The following is a 17,249-nucleotide window of genomic DNA, read 5'->3' as shown; positions in this document are numbered from 1 at the left end:
AAATGTATCCCAAAATGATGATATATTTAGGTAAACATAATTAAATAATATGATTAAGCTAACAGAAATTATAAAAAAATATAAAGAAATAAATAAGATAGAAATGTATAAAAAAAATCAAATGTACATTTATCAACAAGCACCACGCTCTCCTCTGGTAGCAATATATTGCACATAAATTCCCCATTTCACCACATATTTTTTCGCCCTATTATTGATATTAAAGGAGCATTTCACCCATAGAAACATTCATCTTTATTTAAAGTGCGTCATATTTTTGGTGGAAATGTAACATACATTTAGAATTTGGTGCCTATTTGACCGAGAAAAGGGGGGTTTGTAGTCTCACCCCCTTAACAAAGATATTCCACTTCCTTCTTTTAATGATGCAAAATGATGATTTTTACATCATTGAAAGAAGGAAGTGCAACACTGAAATCTGTATTTCTCCTGTCTCAGCGGCAACTGAGAAAATGATGCATGACCATTCAAAGACATGACTGGGGTTCTAACTATACAAAGATTAATGCAAATGGGTGAAGTGTCCCTTTAAAGAACATTTTTTTCGAATGATGCCACTTTTGCTAATTCAGAAACGACGGTAGTTTCTGCTTTCTCATTCTTAATGGTAATATTTCTTGGATTTGTTTTGTAAATGTCCTATAAAATACGATGATATGCTGCTTGGAATCCTTTTCATTTATTATTTGGCTGTTTTGAAATAAACTATTGGTGCTTGCCGACATTTGGAAAATCCAGGCACGGAAAAAAAACAAGAACATGACATGACGCTGACAGTAATACTCTATTTCTGATTTTACGGTTGTTTGCACTTTTGCGTGGCAGCATTTTTTATTATATTAATCATCTTTATTTTAGGTCGTTTGATGATCATTAATTATGGGGGATACATTTTGTCCCCACCGGAGACAAAAAATAATTCTGAGGCAGGGATACCAGAGGGGGGATAATCCCCAATCATACCCCCCAGCAAATTGCACCCTGCTGACATCCATGCACAGTACAGTTAGTAATTTGTATAAGTATATAGCTGTTTTGTTTCTAATTCAGAGAGACTAGTAAACACTTAGTGGATGAGTGCAGTTATTCTTCATTTTTAACAAACACTTCAATTTTTTTACACATCAGATGTTACACAGAAATGTTTCATTTCAGATGAAAAGAGCAAATCTTAAACCAAATCCCTTAATTCTACATCGTCTAGTTTGGGCATGGCGTATATTCATGGTTATGTTTAAACCAGAGCCCTTTAGTAGCAGAGTTGCATAAACTCCATTCGCTCCAATGAAACTGGTTTTACCAGCAATGGTGGATCATGAAGCCTCTCAAGAGTTCCTGGAGGTTACTGTCAGCAGAAAAGTATGAATGTGATAAACTTGATGAAAGTTTTAATTCAATTCCACTTTATTGTTGAAATTTCTTTTTAAATTTGTCTTACCTCCATAGCAATTTCTGTCTTACAATATTACACAGTGAAAACAATGATGATACACCCATACACATCCATCTACATTCCCCTTCCCCAATCCTCAGGCCTACTTGTAATTTATTCATTTTATCGACTGGTAGACACAAGATTTCTGCAATAAACGGTACTCGGAGTCGTCTTTTTAATGGCAACACTTGATATTCCTCATATAAAGTATTACAAGGATCCGACTGGATCTTTTCTGTCAGACACCATTTTTTTCCTCATAAAGCATATTAAAACTTGAGCATTGGGCCCACAATCTTAAAACAGACAGATATCAATCTAACCAATCTAGCTTTGGTTTGAACAGAGAGACAACTATACACACACACACACACATTTCATTTTGTATAACACTTTGTATTATCAATTGATAAAATTAGTACATTAGTAAATTAACTTCATTTGGAGGAGTTAGTAGAAAACGTCTCAGGCTAGGACAGGCTGAGGATAACATTAGCAACACACAACAAATCACAAAAACAGCTTTTTAAAGGTAGATTTTATTTAATGCAGATTCATCCATTATTGTGTAATTAGAGAGCCAATGGCTGTACAATACATAGTGCATATTTATTCATAAAATGTATAGGTGGAGTGTTTTTGGCACGGTCATTCTGCTGGTTAATTCAATTAAATGCAATAAATTTATAACTTAATAATATGTTCATAGATTAATAATAATTGAAAGTGATAAAGATGGCATCCCCTATCAAATGTTTATATTAACAACAAAAAGAAAACGACACAGAGTCAGGGGTATTATTATAATTTTCAATAAATTAAATGAAGAAGTTGAGTCTATTTTTAAATCTTGTTCTTTGTATATTTATAAGTATGAGATATATATACACAGCACACAATCAATTCTACATTATAAACATGCATAAACATTATGGGGTGGTTTCCCAGACAGGAATTATCTTAAACCAGGACTAGGCCTTAGTTTAATTAGGAAATATAACTCATTTTAACAAACACGCCTTAATAAAAACATTACACTGTAAGAAATTAGCTGTAATTATGCAGCTGGTTGCCAGTAACTTAGAAGTTAAAGACTGAAAATGTTTCATGTTCATTAAACTTTAAACAAACTGTTGCCAGTAAATAACATAAATGTAAAATCTACAGTAAGTTACTGGCAGCTAGTTGCCAGTAATACCCAGTAATACTGTAATTTCTACAGACATTTTTTACAGTGTACTTCTGTGCATTTTGAAGCAAAACAAAGAGTAGCAATGTATTTTAAGATATGTCAGCCAAGTTGTTTTTTGTTTGGACAGCTTTTTTGTCTAATCCCTGTCTGGGAAACCGCCCCGTAAGATTGCATACAACAGTGTGATGCATTTTAAAGCTTTTAAGTTGTTGGAGGCAGCATAAAACATGTTAACATGTTCTTCCAATATTAGTGGATTTTATTTGTTAAAAAACATTGTTGATAGAAGAACTACATAAAAATACTACTTACACATATTGGTGCGATATATAAATATTGTAAATCAATCCATTAATTAAGATGATGAATTAAGAAAAATCACAGCTCTTTTTCTCTAACTTGATTTATTTTATGGCTCACTATGAGTTTCCAGGAACTCTCCATGAATCAGGTGACGGCCGAGCTTTTTGGACTTCTGTTGACAGAACTCTCTTTCTAAAGGGCTCTGGTTTAAACTATTTTACCAATGATTCATATCTTATCCATTTTGACGTGATCATACACAAATGAATAATGAACTGAAATAAAAGTTCACATTTAGGCAGTGTGCTTTAAAAACATACTGTAAGGATTTTCCTATTAATCAACACAAACATTCCCATGCTGTTATTCACTGTGCAGCGTACAGAGCTTTATTTACCATCAGAAAAATGTCGATTAATAATAACTGAAACAGAGGAATGGAAGAAATGTTTAATTTGAATAAAGAGTACAAGTAGCAAACATGAACTTGGGGTATTATGAGTAGTGATGTATTACTGATGCTTAACATTTTTTCTCTTTATATTGCGCTGCTGTGATCCACACTGCTGAAAGTATCTCGGCTCCAGAGTTAATCACTGTAATGGCTCTGTAGTTCCAGATCAGACAAGATGCTCCTGCAAGATGAGATGAAGATTATAATTTGCATTCATCTGTAAAATTCTGCATGTTAAGCAAATCAACTTACTTCTGCTCCTCTGTCAGCTGAAACTCTTGCCGGACTCTCTCAATAAGCTTTGAGATCTCAGGAAGACAAAAACCAGCTGAGATCCGGAGCAGCTCGACCGCCTGATTCACATCACCGCTCTCCTTTATACACGTCAAGAACTTATTCATCAGCTCCTCACTGACACAACAACACAAATCATGCCATTAAGACGTGGGTGATTCTCACGAAACCATTGAAACACCACGGCACTAATGATTTTAGCTTTAAAATGTGTAATATAGTAACATTAAAAAGCATCAGAATTAACACAATACTGTGTTCTACCTTGCACAATGTGTGATTTCAACATAAGAATTTATAATTGGAAATTTTATATCATTTTCTGCTGAAATTCTCATTACCGCAATGTGTCCGGCTGTGTTTGAACATGCGTTATGTTGTAATTTAATCAAATTAACACAAACATATTAAGAAAAAAAATAAATGGATGTTTTGCTAGCCTACTTTAGATGACAGAAAAAATATTTACTGTATATTCATGTATAATAATAATGAAGAAAAATTAGGAAAATGATGTGTCCATGCCTGATGTTCTCATCCTCCGCAACACTTTTTGAGAACAGTTTAAGCACACATACAGAATTTTAATAAAGTTTGATTTTGAGTGACCAAACACATGGACCAGTTACTTCAAGATGGCTACCAGGTAAGATCATTTTTTTACAGTTAATTTGAAATATTGTCTTGTTAGAATGCTTACACGACATTTTGATTATCATTACCGCAACAGATGCTTATTAAATGTTAATTTAATTAATAGAAGCATAATACTTTGATTTTAAATGCATGTGCAGAATCTCCAAATTATGTTCTTTCAGGTTTGTCATGTCATTTTGAAAATATGTCAGTGTTGATGTTTTTTGACTGTTGCGGTAATGAGATTTTTTAGGACTAATTTTTTAAATTATGTTACAAAAAGTGTTAAATGATAAGTTAAAGTTTTTAAATTAATGTTCCCATTTACTCCAGACTTTGTTTTTCAATGTCTGGTGGGAAAAAAGGTAAATTTAAGCAATTTTTACATTTTCATGCTTGACATTTTTAAAACCAAGTTTTCGTGAGAATCACCCACATAGAGAAATTAGAGATGCACAGATTTATCTGCAAATAAAAGCTAAAAAGGGATTTTGAATTTGTACACTTTGCACTTCCAGGATTTCACAATATGATCATTTTAAACACATTGCGTCTGTGTACCCCTGATAAAAAGGTTAATTCACGAGTTGCATTAATAAAATATGAAATAAATTATATTTAATAAAGTATGCTGTCCGAGGGAAGGGCACAGAGTCCTCCACCCTTCTTAACTGGGATAGATATACAAGCAGAGATTGAGGTGATGGGGTGGAGAAGAGATGCTGCCAAAAACTGCCGCGGGACAGATGTGAGGGATGGCCACGTATAGAGGCTGATTGGTTGGATTACATCATCATGCTTCTCCCAAACTTAGTTAAGAAAACTTTATTTAACAGAATGCTGCTGCAAAAATGCCTTGTCATAAAAAAAAATCTGGAAACCGACATTTCTTACAGTGTATCCATACATATGTGGGATGTGGGAATGTGGTCGTACCTTGGAACTCTGTTGTGGGTTTTGAAGAGCTTTAGCATATCCCTAAATGAAGAAAAGTAATATGAAAACCAAGCACTATTTAACCCATGTTATTTTGATTAAGTCCACAGAAAGTAAGTAAGTTACCAGGCCTCGTGTCTCCTCTGAGCTGCTAGTAAAATGGAAATGACATCGCTGATAGAAGAAGCGCTCCAGCTCAGCGTAACCTTTCCACGGTCACCCGTTTCATACATTTTCTTCACATCCAGTGCACACAGACCAAATGACTCCTGTACCTGCACACCAATATACAAATGCATAACAGATTTAATTCAACAACTCAGAAACAGATAATAATTTTTTTAAGGTGATAATAATACCTCTTGACTTTGTTTTTCTCTGGCCATGAGGCTCAGTATCTCTTCTACCAGCTTCTGTCTGTTTGCATGGCCAAACTGTTTGATATCTGCACAACCACAATGTTTATCAGTACAATGTAAGGTCACCGCCAACATGGAAAAACGACTTTTGTGTTTGAAATGAAAGCCGCTTACACCGAACTCTTTCCCCAACATTGACGCTATTATCCACTAGATAAAACACTGAAGCATCCACTGATCCAAAAACAGTAAAAACTCAATGTATGTTTTGATCATTACTCTAAATCTGATCTCTAACAAAAGTTCTTTACAAAAATGCAATTATCTCAACGTACCTATAAATGAGAGGTGATAAAAAGAGAAAAAATGAAGAAGATAGGATGAAACTAGCAGAGGGTCTGTTCTTTCATTAGATATATTGTTTGTTTATATACAGCGGGGGAAATAAGAATTTGACACATCAGCATTTTTTTCAGTAAGGGGATTTCTAAGTTGGCTTTTGACACAAAATTTCCACCAGATGTAGCCATCAAGGCAAATATTGAATTCATAAAAAGAAATCAGAACATTTAAGTATACAAGTTGAGTCATAATAAATAAAGTGAAATGACACAGGGATTAAGTATTGAACACACGAAGAGAACAAGGTGCAAAATGGCATACAAAGCCAACAGATCATCTGAAATCTGTCAGTATTGAGAGAGAAACCCTGCCCAGGTACTAATTGTCAGTACTAATTGATATCAGCTGCTTTAGTCTATCTATCTAGTCTATCTAGAGTTATCTATCGATAATTCTGTGTTTTCCCCTACATCTATTAATGTAAAGCTGCTTTGAAAAATTAACAATTGTGAAAAGCGCTATATAAATAAAATTGAATTGAATTAAAAGAGGCCCAAGGAACCTTTAAGATTTAAAGACCATTGTGTGAAAGAATGGGCCAGAATCACTCCTGAGCGATGCAGATGACTGGTCTCTCCATACATATTAAATAAAGTGTGTTCAATAATTATTCCCTGTGTCATTTCACTTTATTTATTATGACTCAACTTGTATACTTAAATGTTCTAATTTCTTTGTATGAATTCAATATTTGGCTTGATGGCTACATCTGGTGGAAATTTTGTGTCAATAGCCCACTTAGAAATCCCCTTACTGATAAAAATGCTGATGTGTTAAATACTTATTTTCCTCGCTGTATTTAAAAATGAAAATTTTCTTGAAGGCATCATAAAAAATGCTGACGCTGGCTGGCAAAAAAAAAAAATGCTGGCGGGGAAGGAGTCAAGTCATTTGAGGTTTCATAAATGCTACATCAAGTTTTTATATTTAGATATTAAATAAAGAAACATCTTCACCTTTCCATATCTGTGGAATCATGTCTAATCTGTTGTCGGTATCAAGTGCTTGAAGTAAATCTCTCATAACATAAGAATTGGGGTAATACACCTGCAGATGAGATCAGATCATATTATTTAAACTTATTCCTTACATTCTGTATGTGTTTAAATGAAGCATGTTACTCACTGAGGGAATCAGATCTCTGTACCACTTCAATACCACATCAATGCTCTCCATCATACACAGCAGACTCATGAAGCGTGCACTGAAAACGAGTCAACAAGACTAGTCAGATTCATCATTTACCATTTCTAGTCATTTACAATTGTTATAAGTATGTTATTTATTGGCTAATTCTCCAAAAGGTTTAGTTCAGCTTTAAAGGGAAAAACGAAAACTTAAGTAATTATTTACTGACCCTAATTTCATTTGTACCCTCGTGATCTTTCTTTGTTCTTTAAAACACAAACACAGATTTTTAAACTATTATGTTTTGGGTTTCCTGGTTACTATGGGAGTAGATGGTGACTGACGTGGTCACCGCATGCTTTTATAGTAAGTAGGGCTGTCACGATTATCATTTTTGGCTGACGGTTATTTGTCTTATAAATTGCAACGGTTATGACGATTAATGCCTGTTTTAGGACTTTGGCGATTATGACGATTTATTGTCTGTTTTATTGCTTTGACATTTAATTCTCAAACATTTTTTTTGTTCATGAAATAGTTTTCACACATTGTTGTGATTATTTAAATTAAATCTTTTGCAATGTTTATCTGTCAGTAAGTGTTAATACACAACACATATTTAGTAATCTGACACTGTCTAGTTTATACAGGCGCTGCAGCACCCCCTAGTGTTTTTAGAGAGATGTGCAATCATTGCGGTGATCTGAAATCATCGTGATGAGGTCAAACAATGGCGATGAGACGATTATTTAATCATTGTGACAGCCCTAATAGTAAGCAGAAAACCCAAAATAAAATCTGTGTTTGGATTCTGAAGAACATTGGGGAATCCAACAACATGACAACAAATTTTATCTTTAGATGAACTATCCCTTTAAGTACTTTTACCATGTTTTAGGGGAATGGCTATAGTAAAGTCTCTCTATTTTGTAGATGTTATACTCACTAGTAGATGCTCTGTTGAAAAGCGTCTCCTAGCAGTCGCCAGTTTTCTCCAACACTGAGCAGCTCATGAACTCTATACGCCTGCTCCATGTCTTTAGTGTCAAGACACTGCCGACAGAGACAAACAGGTCATATTTGAAAGCACAATGATCACAAATGCATTGAAAGTTAAATCTGTACTTACAATCCTCATAGCAGTAATGAAGAACTGTGCTGCAAAACAAAGCCGTTGAAATCATGAGTCATTTCTCAGATATAAATCACAATGAACCCATGTAATAAGAAGCTCGTACCATCATCAGGGTCCTGTGGCGTAAAGCTCTTTCCTGATACCTCATTCATTACTTCCTGTAAAACATCCGATTGGCCTTGAACAGGTGCACCTGCAAAGCATCATGGGAAATAAAGCAACATGCTTTGTATGTGTAAGCATTTGACATTTATTAGAAACATAAAAATAACCTATATTACCTGCTTTATAGAAAATGCTCAGCACATGATTGTAGGAGGCCAAACTAGGCACTGAAATAGAGAAAGAGAAAACTGTAAACCAGATATTTGGTGGAAATCACTAGATCTTGACTAAAAATTAATGAGAAAAATTCAACTATGCAGTCTTAGCCTAACAGACCGATGGACAGAGTCTTCATCTCACTCATGACCGGAAAGGCCTGGGATTTTCCCAGAGCACCACAACGTCTCAAAGCCTTCAGGACGCTGTTCAACGTCAAGAGGTTTGGTTTGACTTTCTGTTCTGCCATCTGCTTTAGGAGATCCTACGAAACACACGAGCTGTTAATGCAGCTGCTACAGAAACGAATGAAGAGTAAAAGCAAAATTCCCAAACGCTTCCCACCAGTATCTGCTCCCATTTCTCATTGTATTTCTCTTGTACTTCAGGAGCGGCTGCGATCAGAGCATTGAAGGTGTGAACATCAGCTAGAAAAGAATACAGAAGAAAAATCAGCTCACCAATAAGACACACAAATGATTTTTACAGCTACTTAATTACAGCTTTAAAGTTGCCGGGTATTTAGATTGCATGTTTGAAGTGACGCAATTCCGTTTTTGTCCTCAAGTGACACAGATCGGATATGATCCACAAACACTTAAGCAGGAAAAAAGCACATAGATTCTGATATTCTTCAATTAATTTCAGGCCTCATTCATATGTGAAAATAAATCGGATACACACATTTGCGTCATCAATGTAAGCAGACAGATCATATATTCCCATCTCAAGACATGTCGTGTGTCATTGAAAATGCGACGCTGGCAAATGACGTCAACCCAGGTGGACACACCACCCACGATCACACGACTCTTCTTAGCAGCGCAATGGAGGATGACAGCTCCTTGTTATAGAAATACATCTCTATAATTTTGTATAATCAGTTTGTCTGTGTCCATTGCATAACAGTTTACATCCTCTGGTGTTTAATATGGTATGTATACCTTGAATTGTTTTGCCAAGTGTTTAGTGTAAATGCTGATATCGGATTTAAAAATGATATAAGCGGGTCGTAAAAAAAAAAATCTACAAATCGAAATTGGTCATCAAGATTTGCAGTGTAAATCCAGCTTCAGTGTCCACTATATGTATCTGTATCAACTCTTCCCTGGTCAACATTTGTAAAATAAACACTGTGAACTATCTATTTAACAGATTCAAATGTGTCAAAAGCTTACTTACCTGTCAGACGGTTGTTTAGCAGGTCAGTGTAGGTGCTGAAAGCTTTGGCGTACGCACCATACTGCGAATTCAAACACATGGTGGTTAAGATTACCAGACGAATATGAAAAGCACGATCTATGAAATGAAAGCGCAGACTGGTTTGGTTACCTTCACCATGCCTCTGATGAGAGCGCTGTATGAACGACTGTTCGGCTCTGACAGAAGCGCAAATATTCTTTCAGCATTATTATTCTCTCTGAAAAAATAAAACAAGGTTAACTTTTTGCTTATATTATATTATATTTTCTTGACTCTGTAACGATATGCGTTATAATTTAATTTAGTACCAACAGGTTTAATTCTTATCATTTGTGTGATGTGTGTGTGTGTGACACTCACTTCCAGACCCCCTTATTTAAATCAGAGCCTCTGAATGGTCTTCCTTTCCTAACCTGCGATTCTTCCTGTACCTCCTCCTGTAATCAGAAATATATGTATTTATATAGTGATATTACGCACTGCCCGAAAATAGTCACATTGGTAACTTTCAATAGCAGGGGAATATTTTCGTGGGACTGCGTAATATGATTGCACCTCCTGCAGTCATGTTACGACAGCAAAGTCCTTGATTATTACGCCAGAATGAGAGTATAGTTCTTAGCCATATCTGCCTAGAAAATCGCAACTTTTAAAATTTTCTGTCAGTCTTAGTACACAATGTAACTACAGAAGAGTCAAGTTTTGAATGGGAGAAATATCGAAACTCTGGTTGTTTTTTAGCGTGATGCTAATTTTCTAATCAGATTCAATGCATTATGCTAAGCTATGCTAAAAGTGCTGGCGCCGGACCCGGAGATCAGCTGAATTTATTCCAAAACTGTAAAAATCAAATGATTAACTCTAGGGGAGCTGGAAAATGGGCATATAAAAAAAAAAACTGAAGTGTCCCTTTAAGTCTAAATGCGTTTACTAGAAATTAAAAGCTAACCTTAGGCTACAAGTAGAGATTGACCGATACTCATTTTTTAAAACCGATACCGATAACAAATATTTGTGTGCTTATGTGCCCGATAAGTGATATGCTGAACCGATTTTTATTTACTGTTATACTTCTGTTTTTGACATAATTATTACAACACGACTGAACAGAACAAACCCTTATAATAATAATAATCATCATCATAATCACTCCCTCTTTGCATACAAAGTAATAAATAGAGGGGTCTGAAAGAGTGAAGAATAATATTAATTTAATGAATAAGGTAGAAACTATATTCCCAATACATGGACCACTCCAAACACCCCTATCATTTCATCAGAAATGGACTGATCCAAATTTTGCGCTAAGGTTACCAGGTAACGGAGCGGGAGAGAGAGAACAGTATAGCGGAGTTGGCTGCATATTGTACATAGTTTATAAAGTAAAAATATGCAAAGTAAGTATACTCAAAGACCTTTTAATGAAGTCGCGTCACTCCTCTCCTCAGATGCGTCCAGCGCGCAATTCTCAATTCTCTCGTTTATCGGTCAATCCGATATTACAAAACCCATATCCGTTCATCGAAAAATGCCCAAATATCGGGGGGAAATATCGGAAAACAGATATATCGGTCGATCACTAGCTACAAGCAAAAAAATATTATAAAAGTATTGCGATAAATAATGGAGTTGATGGTACACATTGAATTCCATTCCTACTATGGAAGTCAATGGTTACAATCAGCTGTGTGTTTACAATCATTTATCAAAATATCTTCTTTTGTGTCCATCAGAAAAAAAGAAATTCATACAGGTTTACAACAACATGAGGAGGAGAACAATCCCTTTTACACTTTAAAGCTTTAAATAAAGTCAAGGTATTACTGGTGTGTTTAATGTCATACAATAAACCTGAAATGATCTTAGGCTTATGTTAACCCAAGATCATATTTAAGGAGTTTAACCACAACCCCATTCAAAAACATCCATTGACTTCAGGACACTTGAATGCTAACTCACTTCCGGATTTTGCCTACAAAAATACAGCATTCCTGCAGCACACTATGATACATAAAGATTATATTCTAGTCTTCATTTCAAACATGCATTATCTCCAATAAAAATGTCTTGCATTTTACAAGTACATCAAGTGTGGTAAATGCAGCGTTGTACTTACGGTTTCTTCTGCCCTCTGGTCTGGAGCATCTTGAGCAGGATCACGGTCTCCATAAAAACAAATCAGATCTAACAGCTGATTGGTCACATCCAATGACACCTGTGTACCTGTGCAAAACATACTCGTATGTCATTTATCTGCGCACACACAGAGAGCTTAGATGACAATGTTATCATAAGCGTTTAGTTAAAGGGACACTTCACCCATTTGCATTAAGCTTTGTATCGTTAGAACCCCAGTCATGTTTTTGAATGGTTGTGCATCATTTCCACAGTTTCCGCTGAGACAGGAGAAATACAGATTTCAGTGTTGCACGTCCTTCTTTCAATGATGTAAAAATCATCATTTTGCATCATTGAAAGAAGGTCCAAGTCCAATTATGAGGGTGAGACTACAAACACCCCCTTTCTTGGTCAAATAGGCACCAAATTCTAAATGCATGTTACATTTCGACTACAAATATGACGCACTTTCAATAAAGATTATTGTTTCTACGGGTGAAATGCTCCTTTAAGATGCTTTGTGTGGTTTCTTACCAGCCTGTAGCAGCTGATCATACAGATCTACGGCAGCTTTGACTTTTCTCAGCTGAATTCTCTCGATCAGTGCCGCTTCAGACACTTCCTCTATCTGAAACTCCAGTGTTTCTGGCATCAAACACTTTCAACAGAAGAAGAAACAAACCATTCACATCACTGAGCCTTGATCAGACAACATGACGAGAAAATAAGGTTGGAAAATTCCAGGAATTTTCAAGGCTGGAAACATTCCATTGGAATTAACAGTAATATATGGGATTTAACGGGAATAAATGGGAATTTAATAAAATGGCAGAGTTGCCAGTAACAGTGAAGACAAATTTAGTTCAAAATATATTGAAGCATAATTATGTTTAAAACAAATGTGTGCAATTAATGCAATTTCAGTTGAATTTCTACCCTGCACAATGAGTTTAAGGGCTTCATCAAGTCAAGTAAGTTTTGATAATAAAAATTGTATTATCATTTAACTAGCAAATACCAAAACATTTTTATACAGTAGCTAGCAAACTAGCCAAGCCAGGAACTTAGATATAAAAATGTAAGCTAGCACTATTTCATTGAAAATTTATGAGGCAAGCTATCATGTAGCTAGATCAAGCTGTGATGCTTTCTTCTACATTCTGCTAACCAATTTTATGTGTTATCATACAGAATTATTGTATCACCCAAAAGTTTGGACACATTTATTGGACACACACAATTATTAAGTTCAATTAAAGTTCCCCTTACAATTAAATCAGCCAAGATTTTTAATACAGTGAGGAAAATAAGTATTTGAACACCCTGCTATTTTGCAAGTTCTTCCACTTAGAAATCATGGAGGGGTCTGAAATTGTCATCGTAGGTGCATGTCCACTGTGAGAGACATAAAATCCAGAAATCACAATGTATGATTTTTTAACTTTTTTATTTGTATGATACAGCTGCAAATAAGTATTTGAACACCTGAGAAAGTCAATGTTAATATTTGGTACAGCAGCCTTTGTTTGCAATTACAGAGGTCAAACGTTTCCTGTAGTTTTTCACCAGGTGTGCACTCACTGCAGAAGGGATTTTGGCCCACTCCTCCACACAGATCTTCTCTAGATCATTTTCTGGCCTGTCGCTGAGAAACACAGAGTTTGAGCTCCTTAAAAAGATTCTCTATTGGGTTTAGGTCTGGAGACTGTCTAGGTCACGCCAGAACCTTGATATGCTTCTTACAGAGCCACTCCTTGGTTATCCTGGCCGTGTGCTTCGGGTCATTGTCATGTTGAAAGACCCAGCCTCGACACATCTTCAATGCTCTAACTGAGGGAAGGAGGCTGTTCCCCAAAATCTCCCAATACATGGCCCCGGTCATCCTCTCCTTAATACAGTGCAGTCGCCCTGTCCCATGTGCAGAAAAACACCCCAAAGCATGATGTTACCACCCCCATCCTTCACAGTAGAGATGGTGTTCTTGGGATTGTACTCATCATTCTTCTTCCTCCAAACACGTTTAGTGGAATTATGACCAAAGTGTTATATTAGTCTCATCTGATCACATGACTTTCTCCCATGACTCCTCTGGATCATCCAAATGGTCATTGGCAAACTTAAGTCTGGCCTGGACATGTGCTGGTTTAACCAGGGGAGCCTTCCGTGCCATGCATGATATCAAACCATGACGTCTTAATGTATTACCAACAGTAACCTTGGTAACGGTGGTCCCAGCTCTTTTCAGGTCATTGACCAGCTCCTCCTGTGTAAATCTGGGCTGATTTCTCACCTTTCTTAAGATCACTGAGGCCCCACGAGGTGAGATCTTGCATGGAGCCCCAGTCCGAGGGAGATTGACAGTCATGTTTAGCTTCTTCCATTTTCTAATGATTGCTTCAACAGTGGACCTTTTTTTGACCAAGCTGTTTGGCAATTTCCCTGTAGCCATTTCCAGCCTTGTGGAGGTGTACAATTTTGTCTCTAGTGTCTTTGGACAGCTCTTTGGTCTTGGCCACGTTAGTAGTTGGATTCTTACTGATTGTATGGGGTGGACAGGTGTCTTTATGCAGCTAACGACCTCAAACAGGTGCATCTAATTTAGGATAATAAATGGAGTGGAGGTGGACATTAGCTGTGTCTGAAACCGTTCCCTCGTTCACTCATTCACTATTCCCTATATGGGGAATGACAGTTGAGTCCACTATATGGGGAAGAAGCAAATGAAAATGAGTGAGCGATTTCGGACACTGACGCAAATATCATGCGTCAGAGAGCTGTCGCAGAGATTCATCAAAAACACCTGTGTGGCTTTGATTGTGCTGTGAAATGGTAAAGTTTACTTTCTTACTGTTTTTCACATTTGTCATGTTTATTGTATTAGTTGATAATAAAAAGAACAAAACAACTGCTTATATTATTTATTTACTGCTGTTTATTTATTGTTTAATAAAAATGTGTATTAGATTTTAAATAAAAGATAACGCAATTATTTTTCATTTGTTTATTCTCAAAAAGTAGAAAATAACTGACAACAAGAAAATGTTTGGTGTTTACCGTCAGTATCCTTCAGCTGATTCAAGTTACGCGTTCGTCTCCCGTTGCATCATGGGAAATATGAGTGAACGAGTGTACATCGAATGTACCCTCAAAATCAGAGTGCATTGTGGGTAAAACGTAGTGAATGAATGTAGGGAATGAAGATGTTCACTCAGGTTTCGGACACCACTACAAACTGGCCAACACCCGATATATTGCACTATATAGTGGATAGGGAGCGGTTTCAGACACAGCTATTTTAAAGGCAGACTAGCAGGTCTTTGAGGGTCAGAATTCTAGCTGATAGACAGGTGTTCAAATACTTATTTGCACCTGTATCATACAAATAAATAGTTAAAAAATCATACATTGTGATTTCTGGATTTTTTTAGATTATGTCTCTCACAGTGGACATGCACCTATGATGACAATTTCAGACCCCTACATGAAGTGGGAGAACTTGAAAAATAGCAGCGTTTTCAAATACTTATTTTCCTTACTGTATTTCCAAATAATTCCCGTAAATTCCTGTTAAGTTTCCAATTTGGAATATTTCTAAAATTCCCCCAATTAACTTCCCAGACATTTACTGGAAACTTTCCACCCCTTTGCAGAACTAATGAAAACCAGCGGACACTGGAACTTCACACTCACAGGAATATGAGGCTCTGCGTAGTCCTTCTGGAAGTATTTTGGGAACTTATTGATGAAATATTTTGCAGCATTTCTGCCGGATTCTTGGGATAAAGAAAATAATTTCTGTGCAGGATAGAGCAAAAAACATTTACATTTGATGTCATTATACGCTGTATCTCATGTCAGATTATAACAAATTAAATGAAATTCGACTCACAAACTCTCCTGATGTTTTTGGAGTGAGATATGGATCATCCTGAAATCTGTAATGTGATGCTGTTGGATCCTGTATTGAACACCCAAACATCTATGAAGTTTTACAGTATAATGATGACGTACATTTAAACGGATCTTATAGATTTACATACCCTGTTCACAGTGGATGCTAGTGCTTGTAAGACAGCTTCCTTACTCCTGATAAACAATATCAAATGTATTCATGAATTCATCATCAGTGATCATTTATGATCAGTTAAATGAGACAGAGAAAAGCAACACAACTCACCATGTTTTTTTCTTTGGAATGACTATTTCTTCTAGAGACAACATTAAAAACATCACATAAAGTTATGCATGTCTTATGAAATAAGCATCTTATTTCTAATGCACATGAATCTTTTATTCATACCTGAGGCTGAAATTGCAGACTGTTGATATGCAGCAGCACTCAGACTAAAACTCCTGTAAGCAAATTATCACAAAAAAAAGTGTTTTATGCATTTATTGAACTTTACATTAATTTATCATGTGAAGAGTTACAGACATGATTTGACACATGCAACCCCTTGAAATGACCTACACTACAGACAGCCTGTAAAGTCATCAACAACACCAAATGCCATATAATACAAACAGACCCAAATACGCCCGTGTGTGTGCATTTGTCTTACCTGTTTGATTTCTGTAAGTTAATGTGAAATAATCTGCTATTTTTACATACATGATGCCTGAGCGCTTGTGAACAGGAGGACGCCATGACACCGGATTGGAGTAAAATGATGTTACTAGATAATATCTGTTCCTGTGAGGTACACGATTTAGTCCTCCAGGGGGCACTCGGTGGCTCATAAAACAAATATTGAACACATTCTTGGACGTTTTATCCTTAATGGAGGTGTTTGTACTCTAAATTTTATATTAACTTAAATTTATTTATTTCACGGATTGTTATCTGAGAGGTAAATAAAAGCCGATCGCACGCATCTCCATTAAAGTAGTTAATACCACCTTAACGTTTAACCACAAACGACTGTGATTGGTTCATCCACGAATGCGCTGAGAAAAGTAACAGCCATCACATGACCAAATCTGTCTTTGCGCTGTTTTAAAAACAGTTTTAACTATAATTTGGACAGCGTTATGAATAACCTAAATAATGACCATCTATAACTTCAAGGATATCTTTTGATAGCTTTAAAAAGAGACAAAAAGGTCAATTATTAATGGGCATATCGTACTTGAAACGTCTCAGAAGCCCCGCCCACCGCATCACTGTTAAAGGCATATTACAATTCTCGACCTGTTTATTTCTGTGGTTGGACGCTTCCATTCTCAACAAATGTTTATGAACTTTTATACGTCCGTCGTTAAATAATAATACATTACAGTGTTTTGCTTGTATATAAAATATATCTGCAATT

General features: G+C 36.0%; 1 protein-coding gene across 1 annotated transcript; it reads right to left on the bottom strand.

Annotated features, from left to right (window-relative positions):
* Window positions 1–3,387: 3,387 nt before the first annotated feature.
* On the bottom strand, window positions 3,388–16,744 carry ptcd3 (pentatricopeptide repeat domain 3). Its single transcript, XM_055177782.2, has 24 exons — window positions 16,500–16,744; window positions 16,238–16,290; window positions 16,115–16,145; window positions 15,978–16,023; window positions 15,827–15,895; window positions 15,628–15,732; window positions 12,472–12,595; window positions 11,936–12,042; window positions 10,180–10,256; window positions 9,949–10,036; window positions 9,799–9,859; window positions 8,962–9,044; window positions 8,737–8,881; window positions 8,577–8,627; window positions 8,399–8,488; window positions 8,290–8,318; window positions 8,107–8,213; window positions 7,158–7,236; window positions 6,989–7,079; window positions 5,631–5,716; window positions 5,398–5,546; window positions 5,272–5,313; window positions 3,658–3,816; window positions 3,388–3,586 (listed from the first exon to the last, which is right to left on the bottom strand). Exons 1-24 carry the CDS (start codon window positions 16,583–16,585, stop codon window positions 3,541–3,543), a joined length of 2,004 nt encoding a protein of 667 aa, XP_055033757.2. The 5' UTR covers window positions 16,586–16,744; the 3' UTR covers window positions 3,388–3,540.
* Window positions 16,745–17,249: the final 505 nt, after the last annotated feature.

Source organism: Misgurnus anguillicaudatus, chromosome 16 (assembly GCF_027580225.2).
Source record: "Misgurnus anguillicaudatus chromosome 16, ASM2758022v2, whole genome shotgun sequence".
In the NCBI taxonomy this organism is placed as follows: domain Eukaryota; kingdom Metazoa; phylum Chordata; class Actinopteri; order Cypriniformes; family Cobitidae; genus Misgurnus; species Misgurnus anguillicaudatus.
Note: the sequence above shows the minus strand (reverse complement) of the source record. Positions and strands in the feature narration are given on the sequence as shown.

Bases quoted from the DNA above. Each gene is read 5' to 3' on its own strand.
- ptcd3 (XM_055177782.2), bottom strand. From the start codon at position 16,585: ATGGCGTCCTCCTGTTCACAAGCGCTCAGGCATCATGTATGTAAAAAT. The intron at 5,547-5,630 runs GTATTATTATCA...ATTGGTGTGCAG, and splicing joins GAGAAAAACAAAGTCAAGAG to GTACAGGAGTCATTTGGTCT. The intron at 5,314-5,397 runs GTAACTTACTTA...TTCTTCATTTAG, and splicing joins CAGAGGAGACACGAGGCCTG to GGATATGCTAAAGCTCTTCA.